This window comes from Sturnira hondurensis, unplaced genomic scaffold (genome assembly GCF_014824575.4).
Source record: "Sturnira hondurensis isolate 20B ecotype Veracruz unplaced genomic scaffold, ASM1482457v3 Scaffold0019006, whole genome shotgun sequence".
Taxonomy (NCBI): domain Eukaryota; kingdom Metazoa; phylum Chordata; class Mammalia; order Chiroptera; family Phyllostomidae; genus Sturnira; species Sturnira hondurensis.
This window is the reverse complement of record NW_028091637.1, coordinates 12,777,627-12,794,774: the sequence shown is the minus strand read 5'-3', so window position 1 is coordinate 12,794,774 and position 17,148 is coordinate 12,777,627. Positions and strand designations below refer to the sequence as shown.

Sequence of the window (17,148 nt, the reverse complement as noted above, 5' to 3'; positions counted from 1 at the left end):
AGCGATTATAAAAACATGTGGGTGTGGTCACTATGTGTCTCTGAAACCGAGACAGCTGCTAAGAGACTGACGGGCAGGGGTATCTACACGCGGAGACACTGGTCAGAGGGATGATTCATGTCCCAGGTGGGAGGGAGCAGATGGTGCGAGATTCCATCACGCCACTCAGAGCGGGGTGCAGTTTAAGACTTATGAACTGTTCATTTCTGGAATTTTCCATCCAATATTTTTAGATCAGGATTGACTGTGGGTAACTGGAACTGCAGACCGTGAAACCGAGGATAAGTGGGGGCTGCTACGGTTGGATGTCGCTGTTGCACCAAGTCACCCCCTCTGCCACTTCCCGGAACTGCTACATCAGTTACCCACTGTTGCATAACTGACCACCCCGACACTTCGTGGCTTAACACAGTAAAAGTGTGTTCAGCTCGTGATCCCGCCGGTCAGCAGTTTAGGATGGGCCGTTTTCACAGCCTTAACCAACTCCTTCTAGTGTCTGCAGTCTTGCGGATCTTGGCCAGGCTCTTCTACATCTAGGGGGCCTTGGACAGCTGGGCTGGTTCCTCTTCGTTCTATGTGTCCTCATTCCCCTGAACACCAGCCTGGACCCTTTCACTTGGCAGAGGCCAGGGTTCCCAGGGAGCGAATAGAACTAAGTAAGGCGACCGGAGGACTCGGCTCGGATCCAGCGCAAAAATCCCATCCCCCGTATTCTGTCGGTCGTAATTCCTCCTGAAGCCAAGCCAGAATCAAGGGTGGGGAGGGGAATGGGCTCCACCTCTCGATGGGAGCAGCTGCAGAGTCACGTGGCAAGGAGCGTGGGTCCTCGGAGTGGCGGCGAATTGACTGCAATTCGCACACTCGCAATTGTGCACGCTCCCACGGCTGTGACCTCTGTGTTCGGAAGCGTCACCTGGTGCTGTTTTGCAGGACTGAGCGGTGGCGATGGACCCGCCAGTGAGAGCGACATTTTCCGCAAGGCCTGTGCCCAGCTGGTGAAGTACATGAACTCAGGAAACCGGTTACTGCACAAAAACTTTCTGAAGCAGGACGTAGTTCAGAGGTTCTTGCGCCTCCTTTCTTCTCTGCAAGGTAATCTTTCTCACAGATTCACTTGTGGGAAAGGTGGTTTGTGTTCATTCAAACTCTTTCTGGACATCTAAAAATAGATTTAAAATGTAACAATCTGCATGTGAAACAGCGCAGAACATCAGTTATCTATCAGTGAACAGTCTATCATCTACCTGTGAACTTCAGCCCCTAAATCCCATCCCTGAGGCAACCTCCATTACTGGTTTTCCATGTCTCCTCCTAGAATTACCCTTTGCTCAGACTGTCCTTTTGAAAAGACCACAGATGTTTCTCTCTTGTATAGATACTGGCTAACACTGGGGCATACAGTTAATGTAGAACGGAGGGCTAATTTTAATGGTTTTTCATTATGGGGACATCAGGGAAGTTCCAGAGAAGAACTCTGGATGATGGGCTTTAGATAATTAGGGAAGATTCTAGAAATCCTAAGCCGGTGAAGTTTAGTTGTCAAGATGGACGGTCAGCATGAGCTACAAAGCATCCGCTTGGACCACTCGTGGGGCCGAAGCTCCTCAGTTCCTCAGAAAGCACGGGAAGGCGGGGCCGGAAGAGCCAGCATGCTCTTCAGGGGTGCCTCGGGTCTTAGAGTTCAAGGCTTGGAGTTTTGGGTCTTAACTCTACCACCTACCAGGCCCGTGACCTTGGGCCAGTGACGGAACCTTTTACACATCCGTGTCTTCCTCTTTGCCTTGGCTGGGCCATGAACCTCATGAGGTGACAGATGTCGAGCACTTGTCCAGTATCTTGCACAGAAAACGCAGGTTGGGTGGAGGTGAGGCAAGGTTGTCAGAGTGATCTTTCTTGGGCACGAGTGGGTGACAGGTAAGCAGCGCACCTGAGACTCTGGGACGGGGCCACCTTGTGGAGGACCTATCTGTGTGGATGTAGGCCATGCTGTGCAACTATTTCCAGGGAGCCTTCGGCCTTTGGACTTGATGCCCTCCAACTCAGGATCCAGGAAGACTGCCCTCATTCATGCCTAGGGGTGAGAGCATAAATGCGGGCGTTTGGTAGACGTCTAAGAGGCTGCAAGACGGGAATGCTACTCCTTGCCAGTCCTTCCTGCCCCTGGTCTGTGCTCCCGCGTTTCTCTGGGTCTCTGGGGAGCGCATTTGCCGGCATGGTTCCTCTTCCTCTCACACTGGCCGGGCCCCTCTGTCTGTTTCTTTCTGTCCCCGACTCTTCCTGCCTTTCCTGAAGGTCTTCCCTCATCTGTATTCTAGCATCTCTATTCCATCCCACCCTTTTGTTTTTTTTCTCTCCTTGCTTTCCTTCTTTATCCTCTTTGTCTCCTTAACTGACTGCAGGATAGAATATATAGAACTGTTTCTGTTGGAAGTGGCAGACAGACTCAAACTGGCTTACACCAGCAAAAAAGTGACACTTTTGACAGTCATATTAGGAATGTGAGCCTGGCCTCAGGTACAGCTGTCCTCAGGGATTGAACCAACGTCAGCAGGACCCAGTATCTCCCATTTTTCAGCCCAGCTGTCCTCTGGTTGGCTTTTATCTCAGACTCTGTGGGGACAGGACCCAGGTCTCTCACTGCTGATTTCGTCCAGGGTTTCTGGACCCATGGGTTTATCTGTCTCTGAGTTGTTTGAACAAAAGTGCTTTGCTTTTGGTCACAGTGTGTGCCTCCGATCTGATATCTGTGGTCAGGGGGACAGAGAGTCCCAACTGGCTTAGACCCAGATGCGGTCCTGCCCCATCTCTCTGCCATGGGAATGGAGAATGGAGAGGGCTGGTGGGTGGGAGAGTGCTTTCACAAGAAGACAAGAGCATGCATTGCGGGCACAACAATTGCAATGGTCTGTTATCAAAGTTTGTACTTTATACTCTTGTTTTGCTGATTCCTGTTAAGATGACAGGGTAGCCTATACTGAAATTTTTTTCTTGTTTGCAAATGCCTCTTTTAAATAGTAAAATGAATATTCATTTTAGAAAACGTAGAAAAAGATGGGAAGCAAAAGCTAGCAAATGCACATCAGATTGATTTCAGGTAGCCCTGATTTTCGTTTCCCTTGTCTTCCTTCCTGCTTTTCTTACTGATAGGATTGCCTGACAACATACAGAATGCCATTTCAATTATAATTTCAGATAAACAGTGAACATATCTTCAGCACATGTATGTTCCAAATACTGCAACAGGCACACTAATGTTGCAAATTTATTTGCTGTTGATCTGAAATTCAAATTGAAATGGCATTCTGTATTTTCATTTGTGAAATCTGGCGATCTACTTGGTAAGGATCTCTTTAAAAGTCTGCCACACTTAAGACACACCGGCATCACAAACTGGGAAAACTATTGTCCTGTCCCTGGGTATCAGAGGTCAGATGGAAACCTTTATGCCTCAAGGTATAGAATTCTCACCATTTATCCTGTAACGCTTGGCTTTTTAGTTATTCTGTAATACCTTCCTGTATTTGCGTTCCTCCAGCGGACAAACTCTTTCTATTACGCAAAATCTAAGCTGGGTTCTTGCCCTTTGATCTCAGTAAACCCTCCTAACCCAAGTATTCTTCCTTAGGACACAGCCAAAATCCTGCCCTGCTTCTGGATAAGGCTGTGCTCTCCTTAGGGCATTTCTAACCTTCCTAAGAAGCTTCACCTGCCAGAGTAACTAACTCATTACTTGTTTATAGTTAGTTTCTCCAGAACTTAAAAGTACTGATCGGTGACTTGTGTTACTTTTATATATGTGTGTGTTAAGTTGTGTTTGGTTAAGAAACCGTATGAATCTTACTTTGGACTGTGGTGTATTCTTATTTTCAAAAGAAATCCCTCCTGACCTGGTCTGTGACATTAATTGTGACGGTGCCAATGCCTTCATCAAGTTTTTGCTGGGAAAACAGAAGTGGCCCGAAGTGCTCCTGCTGCTGACCCGCAAAGTGAGCGGGGAGCCCCCGCTGGGAGACTGCCTCGTCAAAGGCTGCAGCTTCTCGGACCTCGACCTCTGCACCGTCATCCCCCAGCTCAGCACCTGGGACCAGCGCAGGACGCAGCTCCTGGGCCGCTTGATAGACCTCGGAGGTGAGAATGCCGAGACGCCAGATGCCGAGATGCCCAGCACTGGGTGAAGGGTTCTTCCCGAGGGCGCTCAGGCCGCTGTCTGTCACAGGGCCTTTCGCTCGGCTTTGGAGACTCCTTTAAATTCTGTCTCCTCCTCCTCCTCCGTATCTTCTCATTTGGAAACAGCAAGACCCGTCCCTGGGTGTTGTCCTGTCGGGACTCCACACTTCTCTGAGTTACCGCTACCTCTGTTGTCTTCTCTCTCTCTCTTGTGCGAGGGGCCTCAGGTACAGGGAGGGGGTCCTTGGCCCTGCTTCAGCCCACCGCAGTCCCTTCCTCCTGACCTCCGGCTGGACTTCTCCCTGCTCTGCACATGCTGTGTGGGTCCTTGTCAACTTGGTGGCATTCTTTTCTAATCAACACTTGGGGATCTGAGATGCTTGTTTCTAAAGAAACAGTCAAACAGTCGGTGGGTGGAAACATCTGCCGTGTAATCAGCACAGTCGCACTTGGCTGGATGGATGTCTGGAGCGTGTGGATGTCTCGCTGGGCTGGGTTTTACTTTCAACTGAATCTGAAAACCCCGGCCTCCTCCGGCCCCCACTGCCGCCGTCAGTCGCTGTGTCCCTGAGGTGTGCTGTGTGAGCCTCTATCCCCTCGTGCATGAAGTGGGAACGGTCGTAGTCCCTCTTTCTTAGGGATGTTTGGAACGTTAGGTGAGTGCACATCATGGTTCTTGGAGAAGCCCCGTGGCTGTGGGTTTTCCGCTTGCTTTGCTGTGTACTCGGAGTGGTGGCACATTGGTCCCGAGCTTTCAAAGTGCCGTCCGAAGCCCTCAGGCATTGGTCCCAACCCACAGGTTTCAGGAAGCGGATGGAAGGAATGCCTCCTATAGTTTGTTTCTTCAAACCTACTCCTCGTGTGGAGCGTGACTCCCTTTGCCCAGAAACTATGGCTGTCATGGGACCCAGTTTTATTCCAGATCCACCAAGCACTTAGGGAGCAGCTCCCTGGGGTCAGGTGATGGGGACCAAGGGCAGAGAGTCATTGCAGGGCTGCAGGGGCCCATGCGGGAGGGCGGCAGGTCCACAGTGAGTGGAGGGAGGCTGGGGAGCCTGCAGTGCAGAGGGGAGGCGTAGACTGAGCTAAAGGAAGGTATGCGGGGGCTGGAGACGTGTCAGGGAAGGTGGCGATTGATGGCAGATGGGCGTTCTCGGCAAGAAGCTTTGTAGGAGCAAAGGATGTAGGGAGTGGTAGTTATGTCCTGATCACTGCGTGGTGGGTACCGTGTCAGGCAAGTACCCGTGTCTCAGTTGTTTGCAGGCCCTGCGCCTTCTCCCCAGCCGTGCTGATGCTGGGGCCCATGGTTCTGTGGTGGGACAACAGGGGGAGCTAGAGAGGTGGCAGAGGCAAGTCCCATGGACAGGGCACTTGAAGGAGCTGAGCTTTCATGCTGAGAGCGCTGGGAAGGCTTTGCCTCCCTGGAGGGGGTAGGAGCACCTCAGAAGTCAGGTGACCGTCAGCTCTTCCCTTGGAATAAATGGCAGCGGTGGTCCTGCCCTCCCCAGGTGCGCCGGGCTGTACTTGGCACACGAATGCAGCTCACAGGTGCCCTTCTCCTCTGCCTCCCACAGCCTTGCCGGAAGGTCTCCAGGACAGCCAGGAGAGGCCGCTCGCCATGTGCCTGAAACGGGAGGACTTCGAGCTGGCATTTGTCCTCCTGACCAAGGGCGCAGACCCCCGCGGCATTTCTCTCACGGAAGGCGACACTCCTCTGCACGCGGCTCTCCACATCTTTTTAGATGTCAACGGTAGGCCTCTGGTTTCTAACTTGTCTCTGCCTTGAGGAGGAGGCTGGATATTAGAACTGATGCTCTGGGTTTTTTGTTTGTTTGTTTCCTTCTCTTGGGAAAACCAATGATCTGGAAAAAGCCCATTCTGGGCACAGCCTGCCCCTAGCTTGATGGGAAGGAGTAACCACCATGGTGCATGACCAGGGGATCATTCACTGAGGGGGATCAACTTTCAAAGTTGGCCGTCCATCACTAACCAACACTTTCTATTTATGGAAACCATTTTCAAGGGTCTTGGCATAGAGGATCTTACTGGAGAATTGTAAGGTTATCTCAGGGTTTCTCAGCCTTGGCACTGTTGACACTTGGGCTGCCTCATTCTTTGTGGTGGGGGCCACCCTGTGTCCTGTAGGATGTTCAGCAGCATCCCTGCTGAACCCCCACCCCCCAGACCAGATGCCTGTGGCACCTCCCAAACTGGGATGATCACAAATGTCCCCAGACATTGTCAGATGTCTCATGGGGAGCAAATTGCCTCTGGTTGAGAACCACAGGGTTAGCAAATATTTAGGGGCGTCAGGTGCTCCGAGACGCTCCTGGATGGCATCTCTCTTAAACCCAGGGGCCTCTGCTCCTGAGGAGAGCCCCTGGGCACTCACAGGGTCTCGTGTGTGTCTTTCAGCTGATGTCGGTTTCAACTTCCTCAATCACCTGTTGGATCTCGTCTGGTCCAACCCCTCCGAATTTGACTACCTCAACCCCAACACGCAGGACAGCAGCGGGAACACGCTGATGCACGTCCTGTTCCAGCGGGGCATGCTGAAGCTGAAGAAGCACGTGCAGAAGCTCTTAGACCTGCTGGCGAAGTTCGACATCAACTTCAACCTGAAGAACAAAGAGGGCAAAGACGCGCGGCACCGGATTAAGAAGAACGATGCTCTGCTTGTGGCCTGGAACAAAGCTCTGTCGGAGAGCCGGCGGAGGGCCCGGCAGGACCCAGCTGCCCACCCGGGGAAGCTCTCCAGGCCTGCTGCCACCCCTGGTCACGCGCCTCAGCTCAAGTCCCAGGTTTCGTCCAAGTTGCTGCCCTGCGGTGGCACTGACCCGTGTCTGCCTGCAGGAGGCAAGGTCCCCGAGAGCTGGGAGGTTCTCTCGGGGGCCCAGGTGCTGAAGCAGGAGCCTGGAGTGGGCCAGCCCTGCTCTCTCAGGGACCACCTGGTGCAGCAGATCCGGGCTCTGATTGAGCAGGTCGAGTTGGATGTGCCCCTCCCAGAGGACTGCCCTCAGGACCCCAAGCCTCTGGAGACAGCAGCTGGCACAGAAGTGAAGAAGGACGAACTCCAGCGAGCCCTGGGGGCGGGGAGCTCTGACCGCAGCAGGAACAACCCTGCTGTCCTTGAGACAAGGGGCGAACAGGCTCAGGCGGGCCTTGGGACCTCGCAGCTCCTCCCCGCTGGTCTCAGTTGTAGGGAGGACAGCAGCGACCAGGACAACCAGCAGGAGATGGAGGCCTGCCTCCAGGACTTCGAGAACATGACGTGGGAGATCGAATGTACTTCAGAAGTGCTGAAGAAGCTGTCCAGTAAGGTGATGACCAAGGTCATGAAGAAGAAAATCATCCAGGACATCCAGCAGCTGGGCAATGGCGAGTGGACCCAGAGCCTGCAGAAGCGGCTGAAGCACCTGAAAGGAAACATCCAGCTCTTCGAGGCCAAGCTGGACAAAGGGGCCCGGATGCTGTGGGAGCTCGCCATCGACTTCTCCCCTCGCTGTAGCGAGAACCCAGAGAAGATCATCACCACGGAGCGGAGCTCACACTCCGCGGGGAGGTCGGGGCAGGTCTATACGGAGATCATCCGCATCTGGGACATCGTCCTAGACCACGGCAAGCTGTCGGACTCCATCAGGGCCATCTGCAGCGCCTACAACCGGGGCTGGTCCTGCATCCTGCGGAAGAAGCTGAAGGGCATCAACAAAGACCAGGTGTCGGCCAGCATGAAAGTCCAGAAGCGGATACCCCGCTGCTACGTGGAGGACACAGAGGAGGAGAGGGGCAGGGAGCTCGTGAAGCCCGAGTACTTCCCCCCGGCCAGCGCGGTGCAGACAGAGTACAGCATCATGAAGTTCCACAGCTTCAGCACGAACATGGCCTTCAACATCCTCAACGACATGACGGCCACAGTGGAGTACCCCTTCCGGGTGGGCGAGCGCGAGTACGCCGTGATCCACCTCAACCCCAGCCCGCTGGAGCCTATCATCCTGATCGGGCGGAGTGGCACCGGGAAGACAACCTGCTGCTTGTACAGGCTGTGGAAGAAGTTCCACATTTACTGGGAAAAGGCCGAGCAGGCGGGAAGCCCGCTGCTGGCCAAACAGATCTGGCTGAAGAGAAGGCTGGAAATGGAGCCCAGGAAGGAGAATCCAGGAGGGGAGGAAGAGGAAGAAAAGGAGGGGGAGGAAGAGGAAGGCGCCATGGAGGTGGAGACAGTGGACAGCATAGACGAGGAGCAGGGGAGTGAAGCCTGCACAGGCACAGCCAGTGGGGAGCCCGGGGGGCCCGGCCCAGGAGCAGAGGCTTGTGCCCCAGACTGTCCCCCGGACTGTCCCCCGGACTGTCCCCAGCAGCTGGAGCACTTACACCAGATCTTCGTGACCAAGAACCACGTCCTGTGCCGGGAGGTGCAGCGGAATTTCATTGAGCTTTCCAAGTCTGCCAAGGCCACCAGTCACTACAGACCGCTGGAACCCAGTGTGCACAGGCTCCAGGACCTGAGGGACGAGAACTTCCCCCTGTTTGTCACTTCCAAGCAGCTGCTCCTCCTGCTTGACGCTTCTCTCTCCAAACCGTTCTTTCTGAGAAACGAAGATGGCAGCTTGAAAAGGGCCATCGTTGGGTGGTCCACGCAGGAAGAGTGCACCATCCCCAACTGGCAGGACGACGAAGAAGAGGCCGAGGCGGATGGGGACAACGGCGAGGAGGACAGAGTTGTGGAAGCGCGTCTGGGCGACCCCGACTCGCGGGTGTATGTGACCTTCGAGGTGTTTGCTGGGGAAATATGGCCCAGAATGAACAAAGGAAAAACCTCCTACAACCCCGCGCTGATTTGGAAAGAGATAAAATCTTTTTTGAAGGGATCTTTTGAGGCCCTCAGCAGCCCCCAGGGGAGACTCACGGAAGAACAGTATAAGAAATTCGGGAGGAAGCGGTGCCCCAATTTCAAGGAAGACCGGGGTGAGATCTACAGCCTCTTCTGCCTGTATGAGCAGATCAAGTCTCAGAAGGGCTATTTCGACGAAGAGGATGTCCTGTTTAACCTGTCCCGGAGGCTGTCGAAGCTCAAGGTGCTCCCGTGGTCCATCCACGAGCTCTATGGCGATGAGATTCAGGACTTCACCCAGGCGGAGCTCGCGCTGCTGATGAAATGCATCAACGACCCCAACGCCATGTTCCTCACCGGGGACACGGCCCAGAGTATCATGAGGGGCGTGGCCTTCCGCTTCAGCGACCTGCGCTCTCTGTTCCACTACGCCAGCAAGAGCACCTTGGACAAGCAGTGCGCCGTCCGCAAGCCCAAGAAGATCCACCAGTTGTACCAGAACTACAGGTCCCATTCCGGTAAGTCCAGGGCTTGGGCTCTGGGTGGGAGAGGTGCTGGGGAGCTGGCCTCGGGCTGCTTTTGAAGGCGTGGCCTAGCTTTGGTTAGGCTTTTGTAGCTGCAGCGAGGATAGTAACTTGGAGCTCGTTAGTAGGTAAATGCCCTCACAAGCAAGAGGTCTTAGGATTTCTGCTGCTACCCATTCTTAGGTTGACAATCAGACTGTGGTTGAGTGGAAATGGACCAGAAAGGAATTACATCTTAGGGAGTTTGCCATGGCCTGAAAACATTTCAGGGGAACCTTTAAACCGCTGGAGAACTCAGTACAGCGCTTTTGGAAGCACCTGCTTATGGAATGCTAAGTAGTGTACGAATTCCAAGTTAGTAACCCTTTAAGTAGCTTTTCTATGAAGGAGAAGCCGCAAGAACAGGAGTAGCAGGGGGTGGAGATAACACGGACTTAGGTGCTCTGAACTTGTACCTCAATTGTACCCCATCTCTGTGCCAGGCATGATGCCAAGTGGTTTTCTTTTAGTTACCTGTGCTTTACCCTCAGCTCATAAAGTAGGCATCGTTCCCATTTCACAGAGAGGGAAGGTGAGGCACAGAGGGTTTAAATAACACTACACCACGGCCAGAGCATCACTTTATGGTTTATAGAACGCTTACAAATTCACCTCCTGCGCCCTCTACGTGCCCCTGGACAGCGTGCAGTATTATTTCACACATTTAGAAACTATACTTAATGGGATCATGCCAGACGTATCTTTTTGCAGCTGTGCATTTCTGTTTAACATCGCGTTGTTGGCTTTCTGCACGTCAATAATATGGGGCCGTAGTCCACCCGTCTCTAACTTGTTAGTGTTCTGTTTTGTGAGTACAACACAATTTGTTGTCTGTTTTCTGGTGATGGACATAGGTTCCTGCCAGATATTTACGGTGACATGCAGTCCTGGGGTGAATTAAGTTTTGGTGTCGGCCGCCCAGAGCTGACACACACTTTCCATGTATTTACACCATTGCAAGGGTCCTTACATAAAGGATCTTACTGGAATATTACAAGGTAATTTCAGTGTTTCTCAGCTTTCTGCAGTCTAACCCTGCAGTGCACACGTTATAACCCTTCTGCAGTCTACTGTATTTTGCAGTGTATAATGTGCACTTTTTGGCCCAAGTTTTTGAGGCAAAAATAAGGATGTGCATTATAGATGGGTAGTACTAATTCTGTATCTGTAGCAATGTCTTTCATTCTTTTATTTATGCTTATGAATTAAAAGTATAACGCTAGAGAGCAATAACAATATCCATATACAAAACAATGCCCTGGAATACGACAAGTGATTTTGTTTCTAAATATAAATAAAAATTGAATTAAAATGAAAGACTCTTTCCCTGAAAGTGTGGGCCACAAACCTGAGTGTGCCTCATACACGGTAGAACATGGCCGGTTCCCTTCGTTCCGTGGAGATAATCAACCTCCCCTCTGGTCCGTGATGCTGTTTTACACATCCGGGAGTGTGTCTCTGGGCTCACGACTTTATTTGATTTGTCTGTTCTCGTGCTATTAATATCACACTCCTTATAGTAGTTACCAAAGTTGTTCAGTGACTTCTTATAATTCGGACTGGAATGTCATTGAATCTATTGTGCTTTGGGAAGAAGTCACCTTTTTACATAATTGTGATTTCTGAGCCATGACGTATTTCTCTATTCAGGTCTTCTTGTAATGCCTTCAATAGCATTTTATAATTTCCCCCAGACGTTTTTTACAACTGGTACATTTGTCTCAGGTACCTTACATGTTTTATTACTGCCATGGCTGCCCTTATTTTTTTTCCCATTTTCTAATCAGTTACTGGTAGTCTAGGAAAATGCTGTTTATTCTCATATGTTGATTTGGTATCTAACAATCTTATTGAACATTCTGACTTTTGGATGTTGGCATTTTTCTGCACATAGGAACAGTTTTTAATCTTCTTTTATGTACTTGGTATGTTTTTTCCCAATTGATTTTCTTAGATTCAGCAATTTCCACATGGGCTTATGGTTTCTTTCTATTGTATACTTTTAATAAGTATTGGTGGTAGAATTTCCCTTTATTGTTTGGTGATAGCAATGGGGGCATAGAAACCCATTTCCCAGGCATCTGCCAAAAATACAGTGTTCTATGTCATGCTGGGCAAAGGGCACACGCTCTGGACAGCAGTGGGGAGACCTGGCATGACCGGCCGTCAGTCCAGCCTCCAGTCTGGCCACTTGATGGTGTTTACTGACTTCTCGGACCTCAGAGTCCCCGTTTGTTCAGACGGAGTTATCTGCTCTGTCTCACTGGGCAGTCGTGCGGATACCGTGGGGTGGTTTTTGTGAAGGTGCCTGTTGTTTGGTGGCATTCGGTCAGTGTCACCATTGGTGTCACTGCAGAGCTTAGACAAAACATGGGACCCAAGCAGAAAGCTCTTTAGAAAATCTTTACTCCAACTCTGACAATTTTTTTTTTGGCCGAGTCCTCTGGCAGCTGGATAGAAACCTGGTGGTGGGAAAGGGAGGTGAAGGCCTTGGTTGCAGCCCCAGCTAACAGCCAGCGCTGCTGTTCCTATGGCAACCTTGTCTCCAGTGCTCCAAGCCCCGATGAGAGGGGACAGGACAAGTCTCGTTTTCTTCCCATCTGTGCCAGCCCCTTATGTTGGGACTCTAATAGCTCTAATCGTTCACATTGCATTTCTGCTACGACTCTTCTTTATGAGGTAGTTTTCTCCAGGATGAGTACAGGTTGCGAATTAGATCCCACGGAACCTTCTTAGCACAGCAACACATCTCTGCCTTCATCCACGGCACCCAGAATAAAACAGCTCAGGGCCACAGTGATCCTCTAACGAGAACTGGACATTGGCTCGCAATTACACATATTCTCAGGGCCAATACTGCTTCAGCCAAGCCAAACTGTCATGTTGTTCAGCACCTGACACGTGTTTTCTGCTGTGTGTGTGTGTGTGTGTGTGTGTCCTCTGTTTTGCCCCAGGAATCCTCAACCTGGCATCAGGAGTGGTGGATTTGCTTCAGTTCTATTTCCCAGAATCTTTCGATCGTCTTCCACGGGATTCTGGCCTCTTTGACGGTCCCAAACCAGCTGTCCTGGAGTCTTGCAGTGTCAGCGACTTGGCGATTCTGCTGCGAGGGAACAAGAGGAAAACCCAGCCCATCGAATTTGGGGCCCACCAGGTTTGCGTCTCGGGATTCTGTGTTTTAAAATAAAGCATAGTTTGTGGTTGAAAAAAGGTTTGGGAGGCTAAATTATTCTGCAAGGTAGAATTCATAGTCCTTCTCCCGTGATGGGTCTCAGTAACGGGGGAGTGACTAGTCATTATTGATATTTCCACCAGCCTGGCCGACCAGGTCCACACTGGCCCCTGTAGATGTGGACTGAGCTTTACCACATTGCTCTTCATATTATTCTTTGATGTTTTCTTCTCTCCATTTTAAAAAACAATTTTATTGAGTTTGTTGGGGTGGCATCAGTCAATTTAATTGGACACGTTTCTGGTGTGCAAGTCTGTAATACGTCATCTGTACATTGTATTGTGTCTTCGCCCCCCCCCCCCCTTCTTGTTCTAGGTGATCCTTGTAGCCAATGAAATGGCAAAGGAGAGGATCCCAGAAGAGCTGGGGTTAGCACTTGTGCTGACAGTGTATGAAGCAAAAGGCTTAGAATTTGACGATGTCCTCCTTTACAACTTTTTCACGGATTCTGAGGTATGTCGTACTGACGTCTTTTCAAGCACGCATGTATATGTCTGAGTTACATTTCTGCTCCAGGAAAGAGAATTTGGAACTGAGTATGAGAGAGTTTGTCGCAGGCGCCTGTTCTGTTTTGGAGCATCATCTGTTTCGCGTGGGGCTTGAGTGTTTGACGTGGGTTTTGACGGTGGCTGTGGGTTGTCTCACAGTGGGTCCTGGGCTGGTTCTCCCCGTGCCCTACCTACCCTTCCCTGTTCTCTTGTATTCGTCTTCTTCTAAATGCCTGATACCCGAGTGCCAGCTTCTGGTTTTCACTAGCTACTGTTATCCTTGACTCCCAAGGATGCTCAAGTTGGAATGAGCTCTAAGGAGAGCCTTACAAAGGAAGGCAAGGTTAGCAGTGTCCACCCAATGAGGACAGAGCTGGGCAAGGTCAGTCCGTAGAAAGAGCCCACTCCGGGAAGACAGATGAGGCTTGGCTCCTGCCTGCTGGATCAGGTAATGCGGGGGACGAGGACAGCAGCCCTGCCTGGGAGCTCCCTTCTGGCATGGCTTCACCAGCACCGCTTGCCACCCATGCAGACAATGGCAGCCAGAGTATCCCCAGACTGACCCCCAGTGATCTTGTGTCGGCTCATTGCTTTGACCTGATGGTCTTTCTCCCCAGACTCAGTGCATTATGGGTGGAGCCACTAACTCAAGACTGTTGTCCTTGATTTTCTCACCACTGATTTCTGTTCCCCACTGTCTTTTGGTGGGGGCTCAGGCTGGCTGCTGACTGTGCTGTGGGGTCTCCTTTGGGGACGTAGCTGGCTGTGCCCTGGTCCCTGTTGCAGACCTCCCACGGCTGCATGCTGGAAGAGGCTGTTTTTCGTAGCCAAGTCGGGAGCACCATTTAACTTTGACACCTTAAAATCGGCCCCACATTGACCCTTTACATGGTGTGCTTATTTTTTGGTGATCTTTGAAAAATATCATGTTTGACTTGATAATACCCATGATTAATGTTGCTACGGGTGCTTTCCAGTTTACGAAATGCCTTTTGAATGCCTTGTCTCACTTTATCCTTCACCAGCCCTCTGAGGTTGTCTGTGTTCTTATTGCCTTCATTCTGGAGAAAAGGCTGAGGGTTGCGGAAATTCGGTAAATTGCCTGTAGTGATAATGGAAGTGGCAGAGCCTCGAAATGAACTCAGGCACTTGGAGTTCTAAATTCCACTGTACTTGCTTCCTTTCAAAGCCCTGCATGCCCATCAGCTTCTAGAACCTTCCACGATGAGTATATCATTGCCATACCTGAAGTACATTTCTTTCTATTGACTTTTGCTAACGAAATCAGATGCACTCTCATTAACCCTGGAACCACTCTTTAATCTTTGAGGACTAACTTTTTTTTCTCATAATATATCCATTGGTCATAGTTGGACCGAGGCTCTCCTAAAGAGGAAGGGGTAAGACTTCATCGTTCCTGTCCTTTATTAAGTGCCAGTTGTATGCTCGTGCCAGTAAGAAGCTCACGGAGCTCTGGACTTATGGATCTGTAACTTGTGGTCGCCTCTGTGAGAAAAAAAGAAAATCCAGCAATTGTCTCACCTTGATCCTGGAAATGACGAGGGCCTGGATACCTTGACCCCGTGCTCCCACCGACGGCTCGGTGGGATGCACGCAATTAAAACCGTCACGAATTGAATCTTTTGCTAACATCCACTCCCTCCCTGTGCACAGTGAGACTTCCAGAAAGACCTCTGCTGTGGTGCTTTCCAAGGCACCGGCAGTGTGCTTATGTGTCCTTGGTACAGAGCACGCCCTCAGTCCGCCGTTTACAACCTCAAGACCCCAAAGTGTCAGTCAGTGCACCGGAGGAAATGCTTTCAGCAAAGCAGAGGAAAGACAGGGATCACATAAGTCCCTGGTCGCCTGTGGGCCGGCTGCTCCTGTGGGGCTTCTTTTGGGGTGACTGGCAGGAGGCTGTTCAATAGTAACTGCTGTGTGGGATGGGGAACCATGGAGGGCTCCACTCCATCCCTGGCCTCTTCTCCCAGTGCCCCCCACCCCCCACCCCCCTTTATGTTTCTGGCAGATACTCTCTTTACAGCATCTGTTGCTGGGTGTGCATGTGTGAGTATGTGTGTGTGTGTGTGTGTGTGTGCACACAGGGCTTCTTATTGCCTGGGTTTGTGAGCATTCGCCCTAGAGGATTTCCTGTTGTCTGTTCAGCCACGGGTCACCAGGGCCATCTTCTGAGACAAGGAGGGACCCAGGGAATGTCACACCAAGTCCTTCTCTTATAGGATCTTTCCTCATCTGGGGGAGGGGCAGTCATTCTCCCGGTCACCCCCAAACTCTTCTCCTGTGGGGCCTTGGAAGGGCACCCACCATCTCCAGTCTGCCCCAGTGGGGGGTTCTTTCCTTCACACCCCTGTGCAAACAGGACAGAGAGGACTTTGAAAGCCACAGTGTTCCCAGTTTGCCTGACTAACCTAGAGAGCAGGCTTGCAGTGGAAACCAAGTCCTGTACCCTCCCAGTGATCAGTCCCAAAAGAAGCTGAAAGATTTAAATGCTGCTTGCTTTACTGCCAGAAGTGCCTGTACTCTTTGTCTTCCTGCACGAATACGTGTGCTCATCCTAAAGGGCTTTGTCTTGAAAGCCCCATGTGTTTTACGTATGGAAACAGTTAGTCATGTGCTGTTGGGGCAGCTTTTCTGCCCACCCAGCAGCTCTGAGGCATACTGGGCTTCAGTGGCCCGTCCGAGGCCAGCCTGCACCTCCTGGTGTCTGCCAGGAGGTCCTCAGAGGGCAAGCACTTGTGTCTTTTGCCTGCTTTCCTGGGCAAGCCATTCAGTTGGGTAAACAGCTGTACAAAGAGGGTAGTCAGACCATGCCCTGAAGATGTTTAACGTCCGAGTGCTTACGTGATTACGTGATGTGCCACGCATCTCTTCAGAACCTGGTGATTGATTCCAAAATTGGCTCCTAGTGTAACCATTCTTATTTAATAGGTAGTGTTTAAAGCATTGAATCTAGTGTTTATATAGTTTAAGTTACAGAAAGGAGGTAATGAACAGTATCTAGTCCATTGGTTCATCCTCCTTGAAAAGATACATAGGTGGCACGTAGCACCGTTTTGGAAATAGAAAAAAGTAAAGTAAAGCTACTCTCAAAAGACACAGTAAAGAATGAAGTCTAAAATTGTACAGGAATTCTGGACTCTAAGTTCTGCATGTGATCCGGGCACTTTAGCTTCACCAGCCCTGCAAACCATGGCCACATGGCCCCAGTCCAGCCCACTGACTTTTTTTGTATGGCCTGTGGACTAAGAATGCCTTATATATTTTAAGTGGTCAAAAAAGATGAGAAGGAAAGTAGTATTCTGTGGCACAGGAAAATTATATTAAGTTCAATTTCATTTAACACACTGTGCGCAGTCAGTTACACATTGATCATGGAGGCTTTTGCGCCGCAATAGCAGAATTAAGCAGTTGCATGAAGCCAAATATATTTATTATCTGACCCTTTAGAGAAAAAGTCTGCCTGCAGTCAGTGTGATTTTGTGGTTTGAGTTTAGATAAAGAGAAAAATAGCTGAACTATCTAATGATGTATCGGGCACAGTATTAGAGAATTGACACCAATGATTTCCTTTTATTTTCCCAGTAAACTTGGGTAGTTCTATCATCCTCATTTTATGGAGCAGATAAATGAGACCTAGAAGGACAAGGGATTTGCCCAAGGTCCCATAGCCAATGAGGGAAAGAGCTGAGGTCTGAGTTTGTTCTGTCGGACCTCAGAGTCTACCTTGCACAGCACACCCCGCAGTTCTGGAATAGTCTCCCATTCTGGGTTGAATAATTTAGTTAGAAAATTCTGCCTCATGCATTTTAGCAGCTGATCCAAAGTGGCGTCTCTTACGCATGTAGT

At 50.6% G+C, this 17,148-nt stretch overlaps 1 protein-coding gene across 2 annotated transcripts in view; it reads left to right on the top strand.

The window, feature by feature from the left end:
* TRANK1 (tetratricopeptide repeat and ankyrin repeat containing 1) overlaps positions 1 to 17,148 on the top strand; it is a 95,195-nt gene that overhangs the window by 55,382 nt on the left and 22,665 nt on the right. For both annotated transcript variants that reach the window (XM_037070875.1, XM_037070874.1), the window contains 6 exons: positions 931 to 1,092; positions 3,874 to 4,128; positions 5,742 to 5,918; positions 6,583 to 9,516; positions 12,516 to 12,715; positions 13,109 to 13,246. In XM_037070875.1, the coding sequence (XP_036926770.1) occupies positions 931 to 1,092; positions 3,874 to 4,128; positions 5,742 to 5,918; positions 6,583 to 9,516; positions 12,516 to 12,715; positions 13,109 to 13,246 (3,866 nt within the window). The remainder of the gene's footprint in view (positions 1 to 930; positions 1,093 to 3,873; positions 4,129 to 5,741; positions 5,919 to 6,582; positions 9,517 to 12,515; positions 12,716 to 13,108; positions 13,247 to 17,148) is intronic.